Source organism: Uranotaenia lowii, chromosome 1 (assembly GCF_029784155.1).
Source record: "Uranotaenia lowii strain MFRU-FL chromosome 1, ASM2978415v1, whole genome shotgun sequence".
Taxonomy (NCBI): Eukaryota; Metazoa; Arthropoda; class Insecta; order Diptera; family Culicidae; genus Uranotaenia; species Uranotaenia lowii.
This window is the reverse complement of record NC_073691.1, coordinates 204,358,067-204,385,259: the sequence shown is the minus strand read 5'-3', so window position 1 is coordinate 204,385,259 and position 27,193 is coordinate 204,358,067. Positions and strand designations below refer to the sequence as shown.

Sequence of the window (27,193 nt, the reverse complement as noted above, 5' to 3'; positions counted from 1 at the left end):
TTATCCGAATTTCACAAACTTAACCTTGTTGGATAAGTTGAAGTGCCAAGTTTAAGTTTATAGAACTTTATTTGTCTCCAAAATGAAAGAATTTTGAGATTACATATAATCAACTGGTTTTATAACTCGTATTGAATAGATCAAGAATTATTTTGAAATTATTCTAATTCGATTCCATTATTGAAAACATTGAAAACCTATGAGAACTGTTTGTATTTTAATTCTCATGCACGCATGCATGTTGAAAACATAGGAAATAAAAACTGTTTTATAGAGATTTTAAACGATCAGACTGGTTCGAATTTCATATGTATGGGATGAATAAACCCAAGAGGCTTAAAATCCCAAATAAAACAACAAAACAAACGAATTCCATATGTAACTGTTTCTTCTGTATTCGAACAAATTTCAAAACCTGTTCATGTCGTGTGTTTAACTTAAAACAAGTTTTCACTTTGGGGTGTAAATAGAGCTTAGAAAGAGGAAAATTTTTGTTTTTATTTCATCAATTACAAATTCTGAAGTGCAATTTTTTTATCTGCGTACATTTTGCAAATTGAATTGAATTTTAAAGCTAACCAAGTGCTAATATTTTATTTAACAAACAACCGTTTCCAACTGCAACGGTTCCTTGCATACGCACCAGAGCACGTGGTTAGTGAGAACACGCTAAAATGTCATCCCATTCTCATATAGTGCCAGACAGAACAGAACGTGAATTCGATGGAAACGATCGCACATTTCCAAGCTAGAGGGTTCCTCTTCACGTTCCTCATTCAACAAATTTCACTCTCGTTTTCGCGGATGAGCCATGGATTGGTTTGGTAGTGATGTGTGCATTATTGTATTTATTTCTCCTATCAGTTCAGATTACTTGTGGCGTTGTATAGCTTCACTCCCGTTTGTGTCCGTATTCCGTATATACATGCTCAACATGTGCACAGCACAGACCAACGGAACCGCTGGCTGAAATTAAACCTTATACTAGCCGAGGCTGCCCGTCCCGTCAGTCATAGAACAGAAGCAGGGGAAGTCGGTCGTAGACTGACGTCGACGCGGGTATTTCCGATCCGCTCAGTGTAGAGAACAATCTTATTATTTTTTCAATTTTTTCCATTGCTGCGCGTCGCGTGCGTGTGTTTGTGAGTGAATATTGTTGTTTACCCTTAGCCAGATAGAAAAAAGTCCCTATTCCATTATCTAGTTTCTATACATCGGGGGTCCATCCCGTATACGCGTGACACGGAACAAGCTCAGGCGCGAGATAGAAAAATCACCCTGGGCTGGTTGTGCAATATACCCGTGAGTTGGATAATTAGCAAGCAGGATTCACACAGCGCACTCGACAAGTTTCTTCGATTTAGTGACCTCAAAATAAGTTAGTCGTCGTCTTGATTAGTTTTTCTATGATGCGCTTAGTGTGACTATCGAGAGGAGTAGAAGAAAATCAATGAGCTCCGAATGTGTCCCAATCATCGCCGACGAATCTAGAATACACAAAAATGGCGTCGCGGCGTCCACAATGACGACGACGGGTGCTATCACAGTTCGTCGGGGTCTCGTAAAGATGGGTTTTGCTTTGCCTTTAAGGATCAACGCCACTCGGTAGCATCGTTGCGATAGTGGATGCCATTGAGACGAACCGAGAGTACATATGTGTCTTTTTGTGTGTATAGACACCAACTAAGACTTTGTGCACTCCTCAGGAGGTTTTTTGAAGGAGTGTGGTTAAGTGCATAATGGTGGCCGCCTTGTGACACATCCAGGAGGGACCTGAAATTATTGGACATTTTAATTTGTCCCAAAATTCAAAGTGAATACAAAACACCTATGAAAATCGATAATTTGGTGTACTGCATTCGGCTTCGCCATTATCGCCCCCTTGAAGAGTGCTGTTGTACATTGGACACCCGAAAAAAACAAAAATCGGGGAGGGCGATGTGCCAAGGGATCTTTGAACTTTCGGATGTTCGTTTGACCTCATACTGAGCGCACGACGAAGACGACGGTGGCAAATACACGGGGGAATAGTGGAACAAGGAAAACGGTGTGCGGTGGGGTGGCGAAGGACAGCGACCACGATTGGTGTGCGCTATGCGCTACAGAGTCGTATTCCGTCCAAGTGTTTTTCCTTTTCGTCTTCTTCCTTCGTTTCCGATTAGAGCGCATAGGACCTACATTTAGGGGAAGCATTGCTCGTAGGTACGTGAGGTCCTTTATTCCACCCTCCGTTCATGTTGTTTTTTCCAACGCTTATTATCACTGCTGCAGCAGTGTGGTTTACGGAACAGAGCACCGGGTAACGAGAACGCAAGCAAGGGGTGAAGATATCGATTTTTTCGCTTCGCTTGCCTGTGTGCTCAAACCTATTGACCACAGAAACTCTGTATGGTGGAAAAGAGCCCTCGTGACTAATCCGTCGAACCTCTGATGCGAGCTGTGTGCGATTGTGTTTCATGGCGGGTCGGTGTGTTGTATATTTTATTTTATTTCTTCCCCAATCGAATACAGAGCCGTGTGTTGTGACTTATTAGTTAGTGAAGAGTCGTCTCGGCGAAGATCACACATTGTGTTCCCTGTAAGCAACAACATCAGCAGCAGTAGCAAGACGACATCGTCGAGTCACGGCGAAGACTACCAAGGCGACAACGACGACCACGACGACGACTAACCGAAGGTGTCCTTCAAGAGTCTCAAGTGGCTCAAGGCAGCCAGCTTGCTTTTGGAAAGCAGCAGCACCTGAGCCGCCTGCTCAGTTTAGTGTCTAAGAAAGCAACCACGGCGCTACGATGAGTTCCGGTCAGTCTCAGCAGTTCTGTGTCCGGTGGAACAGCCACCTCGGTAGCATCGGAGCAGCATTTCCACAGGTAAGCCTTCCCCTGAAACGTAATTAATTACTTTACAAATAAGCTATTCTGAAGAACTCGGTCACCAAAAGTGTGCGATGCTTGAATGGAAACCTTCACGGGGCTCTAGCACTCGGCACATACCCGCTAGCTAAGGGCATTTCGATTCACACCCCTTATCAGTAGTATATTGTGTAAAAAAAACTTCAGCAAACATCGTAAAGAGTTATTCCCTTATGCCTCTTGTGCAGTCGTCGTCGATCCATCCATCCATACACAGCCGGATATACATCGACAGACCTGTAGATGTATGTGAGAGTTCGATCATGTTACACAACGCTCTACCCAATAACCTTACAAAAATGTAGAATAATATGTAGGTTTCTACATACATATATAGAAGCACACAGAAGGGTCCCAACAGTCAGTGGATGACTAAAAGCCATATTTATGCGCGACTAAATGCTTCGGCGGTCGATGATGATGGTTCTGTTCTGATCCGGCCGACCGACCGCGACGTCGTCGTGTGTGCTTCATCAACTACAAAGTGCCCATCAATAACACCGCACGCGCACACTGCTGCGGCTGCGATGATGGGGCCATCACTATCATCATCGCCATTGTGGGGTGCGGCGAGCGAGAGCCACCGATCGTCGGAAATCCGATGCCTCTTCAAATATCGCATCCGCAATGGATGTGTTAGAAGAAGCACTAAACTGTGCGACGCATGCTATTGTACTAAAGGTTTATTCGAGTCTTGCCATTCACTTGGGCCCACTTGAGAATTTAAAACTAAAAAAAAAAAATAACGTAATTGAAGCGGCTAGACCTAAAATATATATGAACTAAGACGTTTCAGGATTTTGTACCTAAGAGATTATTAGGAAATTTTTCTACCATATTCATCCTGTAGATTGGCCCACAAACAGACCTGTGCAAAATTTCAGCTCAATCCTGTGCTCCTCTTTTTTTGGATAACACCACATTTCGTCGTTAGGGGCCGTTCACATACCACTTGGACAACTTAGAAGGGAGGGGGGGGGGGGGGGGGTAAGGAAATGTCCACGCTTGTCCACGGAGAGGGGGGTAGGGGTTTGGGTCATGTCCACGTGGACATACTTACTTTCAAAATATTTTCTAAAGGTGATTTTTAAATCAAAATCTTAAAATGGCATACCTTTCCACTTTAAGTTTAAACAATAAGTAGCTACTTGAAAGCAAGTGATAAATATGATAATTGAGAAATTTAAAATTTTTAATTTTTTCATAACAGGAAATTCTTATTCGGTTTTACAAAATCAGCCATTTCTATAACAAAAAGGCCAAAAGTGGTGTTTTCTAACAGTCAAATTAAGGGTATTTAAAATAAAAACGTTTTCAAATGTGTCCTCGTGGACATTCGGGGAGGGGGGGGGGGGGGGGGGGGTAGGTGTTTGCCAAATGTCCACGCTTGTCCACGGAGGGGGTCAAAAATCTCATTTTTATGTCCACGTGGTATCTGAACGGCCCCTTATATGCATTTTTTAGTCATTTGGTATAAAAATGTAAAATTTCGATTTTTCTGATTTAATCAGTCTTAAGAAGGGCGCTAATTTAGCCATAGGAAACAGCTATAATTTGTGAGTTACTTCGTTGTTTCGTGTTCAGATACTAAAAAATCTATTTCCTAACGGGCTAAAACTTGAAAAAGCAGATAAAAACGTTTTTAAATGCATTTTAATTTTTTTTTTGCCAAAAGCTGAAAATCAGTCACTGTAGGGGCATAATGAGAACTCCCGGTGGGTAGTATAAGCACCATAAATCGGGACACGATGAGCATTTTATGCCGTAGTATCTAGCAGCGAATTCAACTCGATGAAGTCAATTGAATTATATTGATATGGGACCTTTGCTTGGGTTGCTTGGGAACACAGTGACGGGAGTTATGGTGCTAAAATATGAACGGTTTTTTCTGCTTCGATGAGCTGCCCATTTTGCCCTATTTCCACTGATAAGCTATTTCTACGAATCCAGTGTCAAACGACGAGATTCTACAAATCCACAATAAGAAAAAAACATTTGTTTTCAGAGTTAGGTTCTCCAACACAAAAACCCGAAGCAAATTAACTGTTTCGTGTGTTTGGAAACGACACCCAAAGACCTAACGTGTGTTTTAGTTATACTGAAACGAGAAAAATGTTAAAACGCCGGATCTTGCACCTAATGTCTTCGGAACTACTTTTTGTCATTCAAAAGTTTTTTTTAAAGGTTTTAGCATTTTGAGCACAAGAGAGTTTGAATTATATTACTTCTGAAGTTGTTCAATTCAAGTGAAATTTAGCACATGTTCTGATGGTTTTGGGTTGCTCAGCAAAAATTGCCTCTGGGAAAACTTCGCCGTACGAATAAGGGTGGCAGGCAGATGGGTCATGTCGAATTTCGAGCTTGGTTAAGGGATGCCTCAAATCGTCCGAAGTTTCGGTTTTTACACTAAAAATCTCCAAAGTGGAGACCCTAAGGAAATCGAAAACATATCGAATTTTAATTTCGACGCTAAATGACTTCAAAATGCACGAAACGTCGAGACCTCGATCATGAAGTTTTTCCCATACATGTGCGTATAATACTCACCGGAAGCTCTTCCAGATTCAGATGCGACGTGCTTCTCACCAGGTGCTACCAGGAGTACCATGTGGTGCCACTCTACTCACCAGCACCAATACCGCTCGCTTATGCTTTCCTTACCAACACAGCATATTAGTCAGGACCAAGCCAATTTTTTTTTTCTCGTCAAATGTTGTCCGGATTCAGTGTACCAAGATCAAGTACTTATGCCCTAGAACAGGGATGAGCAACCGGCGGCCCGCGAGACATTTGTGCGATCTGCGAAGCTTTTTTCAAATTAAGCCTTAACATTTTTCTACAATGGATTGTAAGGGGTATTTTCAAATATGCACTTATCTGCATTTGCCACACAATCATTCAGATTGTTATCTTTTTTTCTATGGCATTTTTCGCATTTATTATGTTTTGTTCAAGGCATAAATACAATATTGTTTATTGGCCTAGCGTAATATGGAAGTTTTTTTTTTGTTCAGGATACATTTTTCTTAATTTTTTAACTGCTACCACTTTGAAAAGCAAAATCCATTAAAGTGAATTGGAAGAGAAGCCAACAATCGGAAGCTACACATGATCAAAGGAATTTCAAAGTCCGTCTGTGAAGTCATTATTTTTGTTTGTAGCCGGCATCAAAGTTATTATAACTATAGTTCATGATAGATATCTGAAATTTTGTAATTCGACCTAAAAGGTCTTTGAAGATTATCTGTGATGTTTTTTCAGAAATTTTAAAGAAAATTTATAACACACATCGATAAATTGAGTTATATCACTTATAATTCGCATTCCACATTACCAAAGTCATAATATAGCTTTAGAAATCCTATCCCAATCTTAATAAGATTAAAAACGATAAAAAATCTGGATAAAAATGTTAGAATCAACACACAAAATTTTCGAGGCCGGAAATTAGCAAAATTTTGCTCAAATTTGACCAGCTAGAAACTTAGCAATCAATTTAGCAATATTTTTTAACTTAATTTTTAGCAAACGAGAAAAAAGTTAGCCGCCGAAATTTTTTACTAAAATTCTAGCAAACCCGGCGGAAAAGTCCGAGCAAATTTTCAACCTACAAAGTTTATAATTTTTCTCTGGAAACACAAGGAAGGTATCAGATTTCAAATTAAACACACAAATTTTTCACTTTCATTTTTATTTTTTCTGAATTTTAACATCATTGAAAACACTATTTGTCACTATAATTTTTAACTGCCCATTTCCGATGGTTCCATATACGGCCAACAAGAACCACCGAGGTTCCATTTTGCCAGGACTTGGAAACCTCCCAGTACATTCGCTGGCTTTGATGGTGTACCTTCACTGGCAGCAGCAACCTGGTCGAAAAAAAAAACAAAAAAATTCAATACATTACAACCAGAAAATCTGTCTGCTTTCAGATTGATTCTTACCTGTATACTTCCGGTGTCAATTCGGTCACTATTTCGTTGTCCACTTGATCACCAAAGTTACCGCTGGCATCGAGTTCCTAACTGCACTAACTTTTTTATTTGAGGCGGCAAATACGGCTGTTGCCAAAAAAAGAAGGCGGCCAATAAACTTAGTTTTTACTAAAATCAAGCAAAATTTACATTTTGATATCATGTTAGTAAAACGAGTCCAATTGCTAATCGAAAGTAATCGACTATTTTTGCTAAGTGGAGGCTCAGAAATTTTGTGTGAAGAGTGTAGTTTTGAAGATAGTTGCTTAAAAATATGTGAAATTGAACATTTTTCTGTGATTTCGACAACCTTGCTCAACATTTCAATGTAATGAACCAATACAGAACTTCAATTTAAAAAACGCGGTTTTTACCGTTTGTAGGGAAAAAAATCTAGGCTTTGAGGACAAGTTCAATTGTGGAAAAAAAACCACAGAAAGTCAATTAGAGATTTAACGCCCAGGTATCAGGTATCAGAATGAGAGTAGGCTTAATAGCGGGGTTATGGGATGAATAAACCCAAGAGGCTTAAAATCCCAAATAAAACAACAAAAGCTTAATAGCGGCACGTTATCCAAACATATGGGAAAGTTGTGCCTAGCCTTCTTTTATCCAAGATTTCATCATTTACCTGAGAAACCTGAAAAACCTATAAAAGGAAGAAATAAATTCAATCTATTTAAGATGCCTATCCACTAGGGATTATTAGCATTAAAGCTCTTTTCTACATTCGGTAAGGAATGATAGCATGTCTTTAAAGTTTAATTTCTTAAACTCAGATTCGCTTATAGCGTAATATCCCAGAGTACGAAAACGTAGTCTGGCAAATGAGGGACAGTTACATATAAGATGAAAGGGATCTTCCACATCTGATTCACAACTATCACATATTACTGGAGATTCAGCACGCTGAATGTTGTGCATGTGATAGTTGAGTTTACAATGACCGGAGAGTGCTCTGATCAGGATGCTGCAATGAGATTTACTTAAAGTTAACAAGTAACTCTGTATGATTGGAGATGGTTTTTCTAAAAACAATTTTGTTTGGTGACAAGTGTCCAACTCTTCCCAGTATCGTTTATGCTGATTAGAGGACCAAGTTTGAATTTGGTTTCTGAACCAACATGGCGATATTGGGACAGCCGGCTCTGGCCGCAAAATTCCTTTTCCGATCCAGCTCTGGCGAGTTCGTCGGCGCACTCGTTTCCAAAAATTCCCTTATGTCCGGGTACCCATAGAAGGTTAAATCCATTGCCTTCAGCAAGTTCTTCAATTGCTTTCCGGCATGCGATTACCAATTTTGATCTAGAACTGGAAGCACTGAGTAATTTGATAGCTGCTTGGCTATCTGAACAGAAATAAATTGTTCTGAACATAATTTTCTTTTAAAGTTATAATTCGCATTCCACATTACCAAAGTCATAATATAGCTTTAGAAATCCTATCCCAATCTTAATAAGATTTAAAACGATAGAAATATGGATAAAAATTTTAGAATCAAGAATGTAGTTTTGAAGATAGTTGCTTAAAAATATGTGAAATTGAACATTTTTCTGTGATTTCGACAACCTTGCTCAACATTTCAATGCAATGATCCAATACAGAACTTCAATTTAAAAAACGGGGTTTTTACCGTTTGTAGGGAAAAAAATCTAGGCTTTGAGGACAAGTTTAATTGTGGAAAAAACCACAGAAAGTCAATTAGAGATTCAACGCCCAACAAGAAGACGATGATTTCTTTGAATATATATTTTTCACACTCTTAGTTATCACTGTGGTAAGTTCCAGAAGATTTTTAAATGGAAGTGATGAATAATAGTACCAACGGTTTTTACAAGAATGTTGTAAAAACGAATGTTCGCCAAGAAGTACTATTAATAAATAGAGAAAATTTAAAACTGGCAAAGATTTAATGATGTACCTTTTCAATATTGGATATTTAATAAGTCACGTGATTTGTTTTATCTTTCCTTTTTCAGATTTGTTTTCGCCAAGAATTTGTAGTTATAAAAAATAAATGAAGCACTGTCAATTATTGAAAAAAAATGTTATTTGAAGTGCGGCCCGCTGACAAGATTTCAAATTTAAATTGGCCCGTTGGTTTAAAAAGGTTGCTCACCCCTGCCCTAGAATACACACGTAAATGATGTTAATTTAAGGTGCTACAAATAATCGACTGGAATTGTGTTGAACAGTGTAGCAAACGACGACGTTCCGCTTCATTCGTGAATCGGCTCTGAATGTTTTTTTTAATCCATCGAACCTGATCACGACTCGATCGTTTGCAATAATCAAAGATATAACGTTCTCGATCAAGTGCTAAAAGCGCTGCCACGGCGGGGCGAGCTCGAAACTCGCTTTATTCACCACCGAAGCTTGTGCTTTGTCAAATGATCGAACCTGATCGAAACCAATAGATAATTTAATCACAAGACAATTAACGTTGGGAATCCGACACATACATCATTGCTCGAAGCGTTATTTTGACCGACTTAATTTGAAGCACCTCTACAGATTTCTTAATTTGCTGGATCTCATCAAATACCAATAAGAGACTATCTGGTCGTCGTTATCAGGAAAGGGTTTTCATATCTTGTTTTGTTGCCTTCTGTCTGTTCGGTTGGGCGTGCATATGGAAATTTGAGATGAATTTGGTGACTAATTCTGACAAAGAAAATTATTTATTCAATTACAATAGGAAAAATGGAATATTTTCAAGGGTGTCTAAAATGTTAACTTTGGTGGATATTACCATAATTTCAATTCCAATTCATACTAGGTATATTTCATTCACCTTAGCGATAAGCTGTCATCCACTATCTATACATATGTACCATAGTCAGGCGCACGAATGGGAAACACTTTTTGAGGGTCATTGGTGGAACCCGTGAATACAATACGTCTAATGTGAGGTTCAGCACATTTTTACATGTGTGACAAAAAATAATGGGGTGCAGCTGGGGCTGCTGGAAGAAGATGAGCCACTAGCTTTGGCTTGAGATAGCTGAGGGTATCGCGGGGCTGCGGTCGGTATCGAGATACTGACTGAGGAGCAAATACCCGACCCATGCGCGGTCGACATTGACTAGAGCGGCGTATAATAGTGTAACATCTCTATATATGAATGTGGGTAATCGGTAACTGATGAACTGACGAATTTACATTTGAAACCCGTCATTGGCGCGGTGGGTCATCGCGCCATCATGCTCACCATATAGAGCAGCTTTGGGTTTGGTTTGGCTCTGTATATGCTACAACAGTCCTATACCTACATTGATTTATCTGCGAGAGCGAGGGTAAGCCAAGATTTTTTTTCCCAATTCAAATAATAATGACGATGACGATGTTAGGGTCGCTTCTTGGGCACGTTCCAATAGGTATATGTATATTGCTGCGCTAATAAGGTGCAACCTCGCGTGACGGATTGATAGCAACCAACCCACCAACCCGCCGTCGTCGCTTTAGAGCTTATTCTGGTTTCTAAGCTGATGAGTTCGGTATTGGTCGTTCTGAGCAGCATGTATCATCATCACGCCCGTATGCACACATAGGTCGTCGATTGATTGTGGGTTCCAAAAAAAGGAAGGACCTAAATAAGGGGGTAAGGTTAATCTGCCTATACGAAACGTACGTGTCGTATCGGTTCTGTTTGTTTCTGTGTACGGTTTGCTGAAAGAGGGGGAAGACGAGTGCTTCAGAATGGCCACAGAGGCACGAATTATGAAATCTTACAAGTTCCTGTTTAGTCTTTTAATTTCAACCCCTACTGCAAAGCCTAGAGAGCCAGTAGCACATGTTCCTACACAGCAAGTAATGGAAAATTATACATGAGGTTAAAGCAGCTTGATAATACAGTTGAAGTATGAAAATTTAATTGTATCTACAACATTTAAAAGTTTTGCTTTCATATTCACTTTTCAAAAACAAACTTTGAAATGCTGTAGATAAAATCAAATTTCCATACTTCAATGTACCTATCTCAAATCACAAAAAAAGAAACTTAGTTATTGATCGTCTATAATTTTAGTGAATCTTCGCAGCAATTGGCGTTGAGGACCAAAAATGTGAAAAAAGGGTGCGAAATAAGAATAGCACCACTTGAGTTTTTCAACAAAAACAAGATTATTTTTCAAAATTAACTGTGTAAAAGTGAAAAATAAAGCTTCTACGAATTATTTGAATAGATAACTGCATTTAAGGAGTTTTCCAAAATTCCAAAGGTTTTCAAAGGTATTAAAAGGGGGTTTTAAGAGATGCGTTAAGGAATTTGATATATGAGCCTTAAAAGTTTATCAAACTGCTTGATTTCTTCATTAACATTCATAAGTATGATGCAAAATGATGAAACATAGATTTGAGGTTGAGTTTGAATCCAAAAAGCAGGTTGGAATTAAAAAATACCAATATTTTTTAATAGTCAAACACTATTTCTCTAGTTTGAAGTCATAGATGGCAGCACTATCTTGCCATTTAACCAAATTCATGCCCATTTTCGAATATCCGGGATTAATTAGGGAGTGCTGGATTATTTTGGTCAAGAATTAAATACATGTTGTACCGTGTGAACGCTTTGGAAATTCTAAGATCACTAAATCAAAAAAAATTAGAATTGCATAAAGGTCACTAGGAGTGATTTTTTGGACCGATTATCAGAATAAAGTTATACTTTGCGATGGAGCTTGATGGACCAGAAGGCTAGCAGTATTATTGGTATGATTTGCAATTGAATCGAAAGTTGAGATGAACAGGAATTTTTTCGGTTGTACATTTTTGTGCTGGTGATTCTTTTGCAAATCCGGAAAAGCTTTCTGCAGCGTGAACTTTCACAAAACTGTGATGGGAAAATACCTCAAAATGATGAATATGGGCCTAAATAAACCTGGAAAATCAATATTGAGACTAAATTTGGTTTTAACTGCTAGATAGTGCTGCCATCTACGACTTGAAACTGGAAAAAGTGCGGTTTACTGAACAAAATCAAAGTTTTTGATTTCAAACCCATTTGTTTCTGATTCAAAATTAATCCCGAATGTTGGTTTCATCATTTCACGTCATTTTTATGAAGAAAGTAAGTAGTTTGATAAAGAATTACAGCTCAAATATCAAATTCCTTAACGCTAGAGGAGCATCTCTTAAAACCCCCTTTTAATACCTTTGAAAACCTTTGGAATTCTGGAAAACTCCTTAAAATGCAGTTATCTATTCAAATAATTCGTAGAAGCATTATTATTCACTTTTACACAGTAAATTTTGAAAAATTATCTTGTTTTTGTTTAAAAACTCAAGTGGTGTTATTCTTATTTCGCACCTTTTTTTCACATTTTTGGTCTTCAACGCCAATTGCTACGTCCAAAAAAAGTAAACTTATGCTTGATTTATCCGTTAAGCAATTCAGAACAAACTGTGGAAGAAAATGTCCGTATTTTTCAAGCATTGATATTTTAACAAGCAAAACTCATAGTGGTGCTATTCTTATTTCGCTCACTGTATAGGCCTACTAATAAACTAGGATTGTTGCGCAACCTTTTCCCGTTATCCGTTCGTGATTAAATTTTGCATTTGACTTCATAGTAGGCCGATAAACAAGTTTTGCCTTAAATCCCCAAATTTTATTCTTTCCATACAAGTTTGTAATGATGGTGCAGTATCTCCCAACACCGTTATTGGTGTCTACAGTTTTGCGCTGCTGGCTGCATTCCAGGCATTATTCCTTCGACTTCTGAACAAAAGTGATGGAGTGGCAAACATTGGCAGCTCACCTGTACCTCGTTACACGGCCACTCGTTATATAGCCTTTCGTTGTAACAGCTTTCTTCAATTCTGACATGTTTCCGATCTACGGCCTAAAATGTGTCCTTATGACGTCAAAAAAGTTTATAAGGTCGTAAAGCGAGTTCAAGCCGATCAGGAAATACAAGTTAGGACTTTCTTAAGCATTTTTTTCGGAGTCGCCTGGAAGAAATTGGATGTCACTTCTAGCAGCCATCTGGGCTGCAGCAGCCAGTGGGTATTCTAATAACGTTGATCTCAACTTTTGAGGTCGCATGTTTATCTTCCTTGCGAGAATTAAGCGATCCTCTTCTGAATGCTTACCTTCTATGTTTCCCAGCTTCGAGCAGCTCATGTTGCTGAAAAACTCATGGTTTGAGTAGAGCAGGTTAATATTCAGTTAAAAAATAATTAAAATTGTAGAAGGTTGTTCGGGTAGTAAATTAAGATATCTGTGTTATTTTAACTAAATTAATATTGATCCTTCTTAACTCATTACAGCTGTTGGCGGGCCAACGGTTCGTGGATGTCACACTTGCCTGCGAGGGCCACCAGGTGCACTGTCACCGGTTGGTTCTGGCGGCGTGTTCAACTTTTTTCGAAAATCTGCTCGGCGAGAATCCCTGCAAGCATCCGATCATCATTCTGCCACGCGAAATCAAACTATGGGCCATCCAAGCGCTGGTCGATTTCATGTACAAGGGAGAAGTGAACGTATCTCAAGCCGGTCTACCTGATCTGATGAAGTGTGCAGAAATTTTGAAAATCCGCGGACTCTGCGGGTCGGATGCAGCGCTGGATCTCAATCAGATAGCCAGTCCCGGTGCTGGCAGCACCACAAGCGGTAGCAGTAGCGCAGGGACAACGACAAATGCACAGCTGCATCAGCATACGGAGTCGTCGTCGAACCAAAGTGGCCAAAGAGGAAGTAGTAAGTTGACATATGCACGTAAATCAGTTGGGAGGAAAACAGATCTGCTAACCGTTTCCCTATAACCGTTTCCCTATCTTAGGTCCTCAGAGAACGGATAGCAAAGGACAGAAGAATAGTGCGCTCAGCGGTACCAAAGGAGGAAACAATTTTCTCAACAGTTTGAATCTACATCCAGTGGCTTCATCGACGCCGTCGAAGGTCTCTTCTAGTCAACAGCAACAGTCTTCGAACCTTCGAACGTGCAGCGATGAGGGCGACACTAGTGATAACGGAGGCTGCGGAAACGATATGGTCATCAAGACGGAAGATCTGGTTATAGGTATCTATAAATGGTTTTAGATTTGCGAATGGGGATGAATAAACCTACTGGTTTAAAATCCCCCAAAAAAAATTAAGTTTTGCGACTAAACTTACAGATATTTGAAATGTTGAACCTAACAGGTTTGTTTACCGTTTTAGATGAGGATATCGCAAAATCCGAAGACGAGGATGATGAAATGGAGCAGGACGCAAATGAAAAACAGCAAGCTGGTAAGTTCTGACGTTTTGACACTTTCAAAAACCTTTTCGTTTGCAGTTAAGTTGTATTTAAAATAGCACAGAAAGCGAACTCAAGTAAAATTTAAACTGCGAGCCTGTTCGATTGTATCGATGAATTCTCTTTCTGTCTTCTGTATTAAGAATAATCAACGTATGAACTAATCTTGTAACAATCAGTCTAACCTTATTCTAAGTGAATGCAGTCGATTTTTTGTGAATGCACAAAATATGTTATGACCTTATTTTTTAATATCCTTCGATTGCGAAACCAATATGCAAACAATGATATTCTTCTAATCAAACCTAATGTTTTGAATTCGTATTGGGACCTGAAAACCTGTACCTGAGAGTAACATAAGATATCAAAAAAAGAAAGAACACAAGCCGTAAATATCATAAATTTCTCGAAAAAGATACAACGACTCACCGACAGGACTTGAACCCGCAATCTCTACCTCAGTATTATGGCGAGTTAGCCAATTACATAACGGTGAACGTGACGAAATAGGCTCCAGTATGCGTACATTTCGAGCTCCTTCGGTCGACCGCTGGATTTTCTACCGATACTCCATGTATAATTCGAATTTTTTGCCCACTATTGATCTCTATGTTGTTTCTCTATCACCCATCGACTCGGGATTTTAGCCGAGCGCGCACATGATCAATTGCTTCGAGTTTGCCGCTACTTACGATCATATGAAGAAGCAATCAGTGCTGCTCAAGGTTCAAAAATTGCAGGTTCAAGTCCGGTCGGTGCCTGTTGATATCTCATGTTTCTCTAATACTTCCCATCACCTTTGAAAATGTGATATTTCTCTAGTTTGAAAAGTTCAATTTCAAAGTACAGTTTCGATGGTCAGCTTTCTAACATTCACTACAGTTCGATGCATTAACTCTTCTTTTGGTTTAGAAATGGTGTCTTTTGTTTGTCTTGTTGAGTCTGAACACTTTTGAAGCAATATTCTATGACACGGTATCATTATCTAAAAGGACACGTTAGTTGGAATCTCTAGCTTGTTACCCGATGACGACGCGCGAGTTGGGTACCTTTAAAGAAGATGGGTGTTTACGCAGGGATTCCACGACCTTTATGCTTCCGTTTCGTTAAACAATCCTTCCCTCTTTTTTGTTCCTGTTACCATCTCTTGTTGTCCAACACTTCGTCTAACACGTTCCGTTTATCCGTCCAACTTGCAGAGGACGACGAAGTCATTGCGGATGATGAGATTGATGAGTACATGGAAGACATAGTTGATCAGGACCTGCCATCCTTTTCGAAGCGAGATAACGACGACGATCGTCATAGTAGAACTAGCAATAGTCATGCCAACGCGTTTACAATTACCATCACTGACGATACTAGCTCCAACAGTACTTCTGCTCAACAGACCATTGAAGATTCTGCTAAAAGACGGTCCCCTAAAAAGAAACAGCCCTCCTCTTCCTCGCCTCCGCCGTCGTCATCGTCGTCTCTGCTGTCGATTCTGACACGTGGCTCTATTCGGGTTAAATCTAACGAAAACCTTTTCGGCAACTACAAGCAACAACAGACTCCAGAACATAAGACTAACAAAAAAACCGCGTCACGACAACTCGTATTTCCGTCCTACGGTATCGACGGTAGTGGTGATGGTGACGATGGTGGTGGTGGTAGTGGTGATGGTAGTAGATTAAGTGTAGACGATGGGACTGACCCCGGAACAACCGGTATACCTTCTTCTCTAGTGTACAACCGAAACGCGATGGATATCTACGTCAAGCCAAAGAAAAGCCGACAAGGCACCAGTACGTCCAGCAACGCTGAGGAACACGGCAGCGAGCTATCTACGGATGGGTTCGAAAACATCATCTGCTCCCCGAACTTACCCCAGCTCAGCGGAACTGTGATGCATAGTTACCACGATGATGACTATGATGACGATTTCGATATACAAATTCTTCCAGACGACAGTTCCCTCACCAATGGTGGTGACAGTGATTGCGACGAAGCGATCTATCCCCCACCGCTGTTACCGTTCACAAATTCGGAAACCAGCATTACCCGGGTGCCGTTTAGCAAGAGCGACCGGAACAATGGCGGAACGGAGCTTCTTACGCCAATGCGGAAACAGCGAATGGGACGGGGTGGCAAAATGGTACAGCGACTATCCAGGAGCGGTAGCTCTTCGACCATAAGTCACAGCGGCGAAGTGAAAATTTCGTCACTGTTGAATGGTGTAGCGATTCCACCATCTGCCTTCGTTCTGCGCAATCCTCGGGGCAATCAACCGCGATCCTACAACACGGATGCTCTTTGGGCTGCACTGATGGACGTTAAGGCCGGAGAGAGCATATACAGGTATGTTTCAAATGCCAGCAAAACATTGTACTGGTGCAGCTTTTTGAGTGAACTGAATCGTGTTTAGATTTATGTTTCATTTGTTAGTGAAAACATTTTTATGTATTTTGTTTATTTATAACTTGTACTTGTTTTTTTTATCAGTAATCCGGGCGTTGTGGATAGAAGTCAGTATTATATGCCAAAGGCCATTAGATCGATTTTAGATCATGGTCCTTCTTCTGCGGGATATGATCCTAACATTTCAAATTTTCTATAGACGTTACATTCCCGACATGTGTTCTAGACTGAGTCGATTTGGGTTCAGACCAATACTTCATTTGATACCAGCTGTGATTTGAGTTTAATATTGTATTTTTTTTTATGCCAAAAAGACATATTTACCCCTATTCGCCAGCTCACAATTCTTTCTGAAGTTACGGTCTTCGACAAAGTTGTTCAGCAGAAAATTTCCTTTAAAGAATTTTTAAATTGGCATTACAAGCTTAAGAGGCTCAGTTCCAGAATAGTAAGAAAAATCGTTTTCATTTTTCAGAACAATATACTAAATTTTCTCATTCAAATCTTGAAGTTGAGAATAGCTAATGTAAAGTGTACATACAAATTCTGCAAAAAAATCAAGCATGAGTTTTGAACCATAACGAAACGCCCGTCTACAGTGTACGCTTAGTGAAAGGATTTCTTCAAGGGAACATTCAGTGCCACTGAGATTATATGTACATATAACAGGGTGGCAGATAAATGCGTTATGTCGAATTTCGCAAACCGACCAAATACATTTTGTAGATTGGCCCGAAAAGCTGACCTGTGCAAAATTTCAGCACAATCGTACTTTATTTAGGGGTGTTTCAAAGCGCTCGAAGTTTCGTTTTTTATTTTATTTTCTTTTATCAACAAAGGGGATACCCAAAGGAAAGCGGAAAATCAAAATTTGATTTTTTTTTTGCCAAATGACTTGAAAATCCATAAAACGTAGAGATCTGGTGTTATCTTGCGAAAAAAAAAAGAAATGTTGGCCAAAAATCGACTTTCTGGGACTTTGGTTTTTCGAAAAAAGGCTAGATGTCAAAAAGTCGATTTTTGGTCAAATTTTTTTCGAGATAACACAAGATCTCGACGTTTCATGCATTTCTAAGTCATTTGGCTTTAAATAAAATTTAGATTTTCCCGAATTCCTTTGGTCTTTCCTTACGTGATGTTTAAAATTTGGAAATCGATTTTTACAAAAAAAAAATTTTAAGATAAAAACAGATTTGGACGTTTAAGACATCAAAATTAATATTTCGATCTCCTTTGGTGATTTTTGAGGGTAGAAAAGTAGAAAACAGAAACTTTGGACGCTTTGAGGTACCCCTAAATCAAGTCCGATTGTGCTGAAATTTGCACAGGTCAATTTTTTGGACCAATCTACAAAATGTACAGTACCATTCATAATTGTATAGAAATTGGAAGCAAGCGCACTGTCACTTCGACTTTGAACCTCCATAACTTTTTACTCTGTTGATATTTTTTGATCAAATTTTTTGCGTTAGATAGATAAACTATCACACTATTATAACACAAAATTTGAGCTTTGTTTGGAGTTTGTGTGGCCTGAGAAACAGTAATTCTACGAAAATTGGACTTTTTGGGCTTTTCTCATTCAAACTGCTATATCTCTGAAACTACATTTTTTATTGAAATTTTGCACAGTGATTGATGAAATATAAAGCTTGCATGTCTGAAGTTTTAGAAAAGTTCTATCGATGAGATCAAAAGTTACGCGAGGTGCAATATTTCAGGCATGGATCTAGAAATGCGATTTCTATAGAATTTGGTCGGCCGGTTTTTTCAATTCGACCATGCAATTTTTCCTATACATCCATTGCCACCCTAATGTATAAATAAATCTCGAGATGATTTAAGTATTCTCGTCGCTTGATTTCCCCTTCCGCTTTGGTCGAGGCACCTCACTTCGTATAGCCTTAATAGTTCGTAAACGCACGTGATACACTTCAATCTTAGGTAGAAATGACCGCCTTCGGTCAGATTTTTCGCAAAAGAAAAACTGTTAGGTATAACAACTCAATCCTTAAGAAAAGTTCTGTAACCAAATGTGTCGACAAATATTCTGATTTCCCAAAAAGTACTTGATGGTTTTCTACAATTGTTTCAGTATTCTATTGTTTATTATAAATTGTTAATTTAACACCTTTTAGTTTTGTTAATGCAACACTTTCTTTTTCGTTTTTTTTTCGTTCCCATTATACAAATCAACCAAATGACACCAAACCGCAGGGCATCGCAAATCCACAAAGTTCCTCGCAAAACGCTTCGCAATTGGATGAAACGGTGGGACATTAAATCCGCCTATCCGATGCCCCGGCAGCTCAAGGAGGCCGCCGAGAAGAAACGCATCATCAAGGAACTGACCGAGCAAACCGGACCGGAAGTGCTACTGTCCCATCATCTACAACAGGCGTCACAGACCCAATCGATGTCGACGCCGGGAGGACAGCAACAGTCGCGCCATCTGCTCGGCAATGCCAGCTGTGCCAACTGATAAGAACCAACCACGTGTTAATAGCTGCAGCGTGGCAGAAATGTGTGTTTGTGTGTGCGCGTTTTTAAATCGTATGTGAATGGGTGGGTGGTATTATCCGGTGGGAGTAAAATAAGGAAAGAGTCAGGTAGTGGGTTGGAAAGCAACACACTCGGTCTAGTGTGTAAGGACACGGCAGGTCACACAAAGTCACAGAAAAATCACTAGAAACCAATATATACGTTTTTTTGAGAAACAAACTTGTATGCAATTGAAACCAACAGAAATGAATATAGTCAGTTTGAAACAGATGGCAAAGAGAAAGAGAGACAAATTTATTAATATATATACAAAACAAAGCTAGATACCTATAATAGATTTTTCGGTTTTAGTCTTTAAGCTCCACTACTAACATGTTAAGCATATGGAACTTCCACCTTTGAAACAGTAGTGAGGAATACAAAGTGCGGAATATCATTTTAACAGTAAAGGTTCAAATGCGAATTCTAGTTTAGTAGAATCATTTAACGGTAGATTTCCTTGAACGATTTGTTTGTTTTTAATTTTTTTTATATTTAGTTTTATTCCTAATCAAATTGTCTGCGTTGCAATCTCCTATAAGTAATTTGAATTTTATGGTATTCGTAAGTACACATTCACCGTCACATCAAAACGCATTAGTTAGTCAGTACACTATCAGAAGTACCCACAACGCAGGTTTCCATCGACTGACAAAAGACAAAATTTAGGGATATTTACAATGATAATATGGCTATTTGAACACGCTTTGTGACTATTAAACAGTTGTGAAGATCGCGGTCGGTATTTTCTAGCAAGAATATGTGGATCAATAAGCATAATAAGCACCAATGCTGTGTTTTCGGCTTATTTCTAAACGTTTAATACCTTACATTCAACTCAAAGTCAATTGAAAAAATAAAGATTGATTGTAATCTTTGGTTAAAGAAAAAAATATTTTAAGTCTTAACGAAAATTTCATGATACGTAGTACTTAATGTCCTTGCCAGATATCGAACCGCGCACATAAAAACTGGCAAAGTCAAATATGAGATCCTGTTATGCGAGAAAATGTTTAATTTTGGAAATCACAAATTACTATCTCATTTGTAACGACTAGTAAGCAGAAGCATATGTACATGCAACAGATTAGTTGTTGGTTGAAGAGATTTTCCACAAGTTTTGCGAAATTTATTATTTTGGATACATTGTTGAACTATTTAAAAATGAGGAACTGTTCTGATTCCTATCCGTCGTTTATTTTAAACTACTTACAATTACAAATATCCCTAAATTATGTCATATTTTTTGCGATACAAAACATATTACCTTTTCAAATCCAAGCCAGAAGTCAAGTCATACGGAATATTCGAAAGTACACAAGATATCTACTTCCACGAGAAGATTGAAATGCCAAAACCTTAAAAACTAAAAGAAAATACAAAAGATCGGAACCCAAATATAATGAGGTCATCGGAAGTCAAATGTACACTTCTAGTCAAACATTTAAAATCAAACCATACATAAATCAACCATTAGCTTTTTATTCCCAAGGGCTTTATATACTATTTTAATCGTAAAAAAAAACAAAGAAAAAATGAATACAAACTCTAGTTTCGTAGTCGGTCACACCCTACATTCGTAGTACACGACTTTTAGTCACGCTCGGTTGCAATCGTACCATTTTATTTAGAATCTTAAGGTCCAATGTGTATAGCGATTAGAATGTCTATTTTAGCGCATTAATTTAGTTCTATACATTCTACTATCTATAAAAAAAATTTTCGGCACCTCCTTAAAACCGCATATACCTTATTGTAGAGGTACTTACCCATGTTGGAGTTTTCCTACAGCAGAAGCATGTAGTAGACAAAGAGAAAGCATCTATATACATATATTTTACCTTAAATTATAATTTTGGAACTATTCTAGTGTTTCATCACCAAAAAATTATACATGTGAAAGTCAATAAAACTACAACTACTAAGTCGTACCATGTCTTTTTTTTTCTTGAAAGAAATATTCATTTGATTGATAAGATTGATATGTTTGTGGAAGAAATTTTGTCCGTAACACCCTTTCTATCCGTAGAGTTTGCCATGGCCAATGTAACGTGTGAGTATGACAGTAGTAGCAACACAAGCACGACATCGCCCAGCAACGTCATTAACAGCAGCAGTGCTCATAGTCAAAGATTTCAGCAGCCCACTCATCCATTGCAACAGTCGGCAACCCTGGATGGCAGTACGGTCACGCGAAGGGTTCGACGGTCTGAGGCCACCCTGCGCCAAGCAGCCGAATGCGTTTCCCGCGGAGAAACCTTCCAAACCGTTAGCGATATGTTCAACATCCCGATATCGACCATAAGGTGAGATCCTCCAGAAAAGTTTCTAGGTATAAAATGCTTACCTTTAACACTAATGAAATAATGTCGTTTTCCCCTCTAAAAGATTTTACATGGCCCGAAAAGGCATCCTACCCCGTCGAAAACGGGGCAGGGCTGCTATTGTACCCTATATCCTGACGAGAACTAACCAAATCCCGACGGCAACCGCATCTGCTTCGATACAACAGCAACAACTTCAACCGATACAGGCGTCGCGTGGGCTGACAAATCAATCATCTGGTTCTAGTGCAGTGCAACCGCACCAGCATCAGAATCACAGTCGATCTCCCAGCCCAACAGAACCGCCCTATCATTTTGTCAACTACAAACTACCAGAGCTCAGGCCGAAATTGGTGTAAATGTATGACAAAATCCCTCGTTATTTCATCTGATGCTTGTGTAAAATTTAGGTCTCATTCTTGATGAACATTTTCAAAATTTGTGTTCATTACTTTGCCGGTACTCTGACAGGGATATTAAAAATATATATAGCAAAAAAAACATTTTCAAAACTAATAATTCTTAATTAATCTTCAGTAAGATTATGAGTTACCTACTAGTATTCTCAACTCGAATCAGTATTTTTAATCTCAAAATTAAACAATTGTGTATTCCACTACTACCTCTAAATGTAGGTCTGATAACAGTTTCGGTAAGATACCTACATTTAATTGATATTTCCGAAATGCAAAAACCCACGATAGAATGAAAACTGAACAGAAATTGAAATAATAATAGGTCTATGTTTATTCTAGATGTGGAGAAGAACTAACATCATGATTAGATAATTTTTATGTTATGCATGTACAAAAAACTAAAAGGTTATTTGGAAAAGTATGGAAATTCAATGTATGGAAAGTTTTCCACATAGTAATCACTAGTGTTTCCGGATAATGCTGTCAAAGGTATGTCGTTTTGTGAAGTGTAAAATTTAGAATGATAAAATGTATTATGGTTAAAAGTTATGAAAAACTGACCGAAGCTGTGTTTCAAGATATCTAGTGCAATAAATATTTTATAAGTTACAACAACGTTGTTTCACTGCAGTTATACCTACTTTCAAATTAATTTTCAGTTTTATTATCTATGAGAAACTGCCCCAAGTCCTCGAAAAGAAAAGATGTTTGCGTCTCTGGATGGCCATTTGTGAATAATCTTGGAAATTGATCACTTATGTGTTTCAAATATTTTCTTATTACCACCCTAGTTTTTATGCTTATTAACCCTTTCAAGGGGAAGTATACCTCAGATAACTTTTAGGTAGTTAGTTTCATTTAAATCAAAACCAATCATAAATATGTTGAATTAATTTAAGTATGTTCATTGAGAAGTGCGGCGAGATGATATGCTAGGTAGAAGAATTGGTAAAGGCATGGAGAATAGGCGGATAGGCAAGCATCAGATGAGCTTCGTAGGATAAAGTTTGGATAGGTGTTGAAACTGTAAGTCTGGGGCATTTTTCTATTGGAAAGCATGAAAGTGTGGTGGTACGCCTTTGCCGTACAACAGACTAATCTGTATAGGAGGCGTGATCGATTTTTGATCAACACATTCCTAAACACAGCAGGCCAGTTGGATTGTGTACTGTGAACTGAATACACAATCGGGCAAAAACGTAGCACCACACCGACTTACATGTGCTTTCTTAGATGCGCACCCGATTCTAGCGATGATTGCAATTTTGGGGTTTCGCTTAGAGTAGTTGCTACTTGTTGATTTTTCACATTTTATCTACTCGGCGTCCCTACTTTGCGAAAATAATCTAAGTGAATCGTAATTTGTTTTATTCCCATTTATTAACCCCCCTGTCTGCTGTACGACAAAGGCGTACCACCACACTTTCATTATTATTATTATTATTATTATTATTAATATTTATTAAAGACCCTTTAACAATTGTCATTCGGGTCAAGAAAGTATTTACATTTACATTTTTACAGTTCTCTTAATAATCTAGTTTCTTTAAGAAATTCTATCAAACAATTCTCTCTCTCCTCTTGATTGGATAGTACCTCGCTGATGTCACCGACGATCCTGAATTTTTCTCGAGTGTCATTATATTTCCGGCAGTCTAGAAGTATGTGTTGGACAGAAGCAACCACGCCACAAGCTTCACAATCCAATTTGCTCCGCTGAAGAGTCCTGAGTGTGTTAACCTAGTGTGGCCGATTCTGAGACGACAGAGTGCTCGCATTTCTTCCCTAGAAGATCGATCTTTCCAAACAGTTGTGGTATTTTTAATTTTCCTTAAGAATTTTTCTCTTTCTAAATCCCATTCTTTTTCCCAGGCCAGTCTTATACTGGACTTTATGTTACGAACTACGTCTTGAGCTGGAATTCACCACACTTTCATGCTTTCCAATAAAAAATGCCCTAGACTTACAGTTTCAACACCTATCCAAACTTTATCCTACGAAGCTCATCTGATGCTTGCCTATCCGCCCATTCTTCATGCCTTTACAAATTCTTGTACCTAGCATTTCATCTCGCTGCACGTGTCAATGAACACACTTAAATTAATAAATTTATCGGCGATTAAAACTTATCATCAAATATGTTGAATAGGTACAATAAAATAATATATGCGGTGTGCAATCCGCCTTGTAGATTACGAAAACGACTGCACACACGGTACATGGTATGAAATTCGATCGCGTTAATCCATTTTCAGACTTCGTGCTAATAATACGAAGAACCCATGTCATTTTCACACACATGACACGCAAATTTGTTATGAGCACAACATAATGTTCTTTAAAGTATAAATGTTAATCATTAAAAAGCAGGTACTTACCGGCCTTCTTCGTGATTTCCTCGATAAGTTTGATCGTGAGTTAAATCCAAATTTACTAATCAGAAGTGTGCTGCATGTCCATAACCTAAAATTTATACGTTATCCTGAGTATTGGTAACAACAATTTAACAATAATTTACCGTACCTATACTATACTTTATTGTCATCATCCGACGCAAATCCACATGTAGGAACAATTAGAAGCCAAATCTTCGTTTGTTGTAGCATCGAGGTTGCGTTTGCGTCCACCTTCGACTGGCAAAAAGAAACAAAATATTAATAGAAAAATAGCGCGGTGAAAGAATACAACCACTTATGAAATTTCACAGAAATGTATAAATTCGACTATTAATTGGAAGTTGACGTTGGTTCGGAGCAAAATGCCTTTCAAATGTATTGTTCTCAATCTGGCTGAGAGAATGAAATCTTAATTGTTATCCAAATTAGAAAGCAATACGAAAAAGTCGCTCTCCGAAATGTGTAAACAGATCTGCGTTTTAAGATTGAATTTAAAATTTCAATACATTCAAAACATATTTAGGTACATATTTGTAATACTTATCAATAACTATAACAAAATAAACTTTATTACCTAAATTTCCCAACGCGTCCTCACAATCTTCCATACAAGGCTTTCGGAAGGATTCTGTTCCAATCGCTCGACCAGTTCGGACGCTTTTTCTCACCGCAGTGTCGAAGTTTTTACCAAGTCGGAGTGCTATTTGCGAAAGTGCAGTTTGTTCGCCTGGAGTGATTTTCCTGCTCATCCCGCTCGGTCGTCAATTGCCGAGACTCGCGCGCAACAATAATTGGCAAAAATCAGCCATCGCCAAATTGGTTCGCTTCAGCAAATATTTACCATCACCATCAACGGCAATATCCATCATCAGATAGCGCCCCCCTATTCACCCAAGAATCCGGATTTTTCTACCGTCGGAGTGTGGACTTGGAAACCTCAAGTTTAATTACCGTGACCGAGTTGCAGAGCTACGCTACGGGTCGATTCGGTGTTTGGTTGCTCCCCGATTGACGTCGCCATCTTTTTCCTAAGGAGGACCACGTGCTCGAGTCAATTAACAGGCACTCAGGAAAAAATTTTGATAAAAAAAAACAATTGTGAGTAATTTTTTATTCTTTTTCCCTTTACTTTTTCTATTTTTATTTCCCTATTTATATTTCGATAATTGATAGCTTCGTTCATATTTCTAACACGGAAGGCATTCGTGCCCCCGTGCGGAAATATGAACGAAGGCGGGGGGTTAAACCCCTCAACTTGTAATGATGAGAATATGACCTACGAGAATGAAGAGCATCTGGAGGATCCCGATGCTGCTGGTCACTCAAATGCTCACGTTCCTCAGACGGAAAGTGGTTCATCATCTTTACCAGCTGAGAGTAGAACAACCCGGCTCCGAAAATATGCTGAAGGCTCATCTTCCTCTGGGCCATGGGTGGTTTTCATCCGGCCCAAAAAGAACGGTAAACCTCTTAATGTGGTACAGATCACCAAAGATCTGGCGAGGTGGACCTCTGTAACCAGTGTTACAAAATTACGTGCGAACAAGCTGCGCGTTGTTGTGGCTAACTCGAAAGCCGCAAACGAGATTGTGGCTAGCAATTTTCTAATTCTAGAGTATCACGTTTACATCCCGTCTCGAGACGTAGAGATTGAGGGCGTGATCACAGAAATGAGTCTGGATGCGAAGTACGTTAAATCCAACGGCGTTGGTAAGTTCAAGAGCCTCGATTCGACTTCTGTCGAAATCGTGGATTGCCGTCAACTCAATACTGCCAACGTCGTAAATGGAGTTACAAAGTACTCGCCTTCAGCTTCATTTCGTGTGACCTTCGCGGGTACCGCCCTCCCTCACTACGTCTTGATTGACGGAGTTTTAAGGCTTCCTGTGCGACTCTTCGTGCCTCGACCCATGCATTGTCAAAATTGCATCAAGTTGGGGCACACAGCGTCGCACTGTTGCAATAAGCCACGCTGTCCCCAATGCGGGGAGAATCATGGGGCTGGAGCATGCTCAGCAATAGAGCAGAAATGTGTCTACTGCGGGGGCTCACCCCATGAAATCTCTTCGTGCGAGGCATTCAAGAGTTGCTGGGATAAACAGAAGCGCTCTTTAAAAGAACGATCGAGACGTTCTTATGCCTCTATCTTAAAGAGCGCTTCTCCACTGACCCAACCTCATTCAAGTAACATCTTTTCTGTGTTGCCAGTTGACAACGAAGAAACAACGGATGAGGAAAACCCTTTTGTTTTCGTTGCGAACTCCCGGAAACGTGCTAAAACAACTCCCAAGACACCCAAAATACCAAAGAAAATCCCTACAATGAGCCCTCCAATCAGTGTCCCTAAAAAGCCGAATGCTGCAGAACAACAAAAACAAAATCCTCCTGGATTCCGCACGATGTTTTCACCACAGAATCATTCAACACCAGCAGGGACCTCAAAGGCCCCTATGACGAATGCAGTTTTTCCAGAATCAACTTCCCAGCCAGGATTGTTTAAGTTGACTGACATTCTGAATGGAATTTTTTCGTTTTTCAACGTTTCTGAATCCATCAAAAGCATTATAACAACAATGCTTCCTGTATTAAAGACATTTTTGAAGCAATTGATGCAAACTTGGCCCCTCATTTCAATGTTTATCTCTCTCGATGGCTAATTTACGCCGAGAGGTCGGAGATATCACTGTTATACAGTGGAATTGTCGTAGTTTAGTCCCTAAACTGGATCCGTTCAAATTTCTTCTTCATGAAACTAGTTGCGATATTTTTGCCCTTTCAGAAACATGGCTTTCTTCTCAATCAAACATCTCATTCCACGATTTTAACATTATCCGTTTGGATCGCAACGATTCTTATGGAGGGGTGCTTTTGGGGATCAATAAGCGCCACTCTTTTTATAGAATCCACCTCCCTTTATCAGGAGGAATTGAAGCTGTTGCATGTCATACAACTATAAGAGGTAAGGATTTATGTGTTGTCAGTTTGTACT

General features: G+C 39.0%; 1 protein-coding gene across 6 annotated transcripts; it reads left to right on the top strand.

Annotated features, from left to right (window-relative positions):
- Positions 1-920: 920 nt before the first annotated feature.
- On the top strand, positions 921-20,993 carry LOC129744684 (protein tramtrack, beta isoform-like). Of its 6 annotated transcripts, none has more exons than XM_055737332.1 (7): positions 921-1,142; positions 2,512-2,867; positions 13,157-13,586; positions 13,669-13,908; positions 14,049-14,120; positions 15,327-16,467; positions 18,745-20,993. In XM_055737332.1, the coding sequence occupies exons 2-7, from the start codon at positions 2,790-2,792 to the stop codon at positions 19,007-19,009; spliced, it is 2,226 nt and encodes a 741-aa protein (XP_055593307.1). In that variant the 5' UTR covers positions 921-1,142; positions 2,512-2,789; the 3' UTR covers positions 19,010-20,993. The 6 variants fall into 6 exon arrangements, with proteins under 6 accessions (XP_055593307.1, XP_055593350.1, XP_055593314.1 ...); XM_055737375.1 differs by having other exon boundaries at positions 996-1,079; XM_055737339.1 differs by lacking the exon at positions 921-1,142 and adding an exon at positions 1,152-1,302.
- Positions 20,994-27,193: the final 6,200 nt, after the last annotated feature.

Excerpts from the sequence above, each read along its gene's own strand:
- LOC129744684 (XM_055737332.1), top strand. The coding sequence starts at position 2,790 with ATGAGTTCCGGTCAGTCTCAGCAGTTCTGTGTCCGGTGGAACAGCCAC. Across the intron at positions 2,868-13,156 it reads TCGGAGCAGCATTTCCACAG|CTGTTGGCGGGCCAACGGTT; the intron begins GTAAGCCTTCCC and ends AACTCATTACAG. Across the intron at positions 13,909-14,048 it reads GACGGAAGATCTGGTTATAG|ATGAGGATATCGCAAAATCC; the intron begins GTATCTATAAAT and ends TTACCGTTTTAG.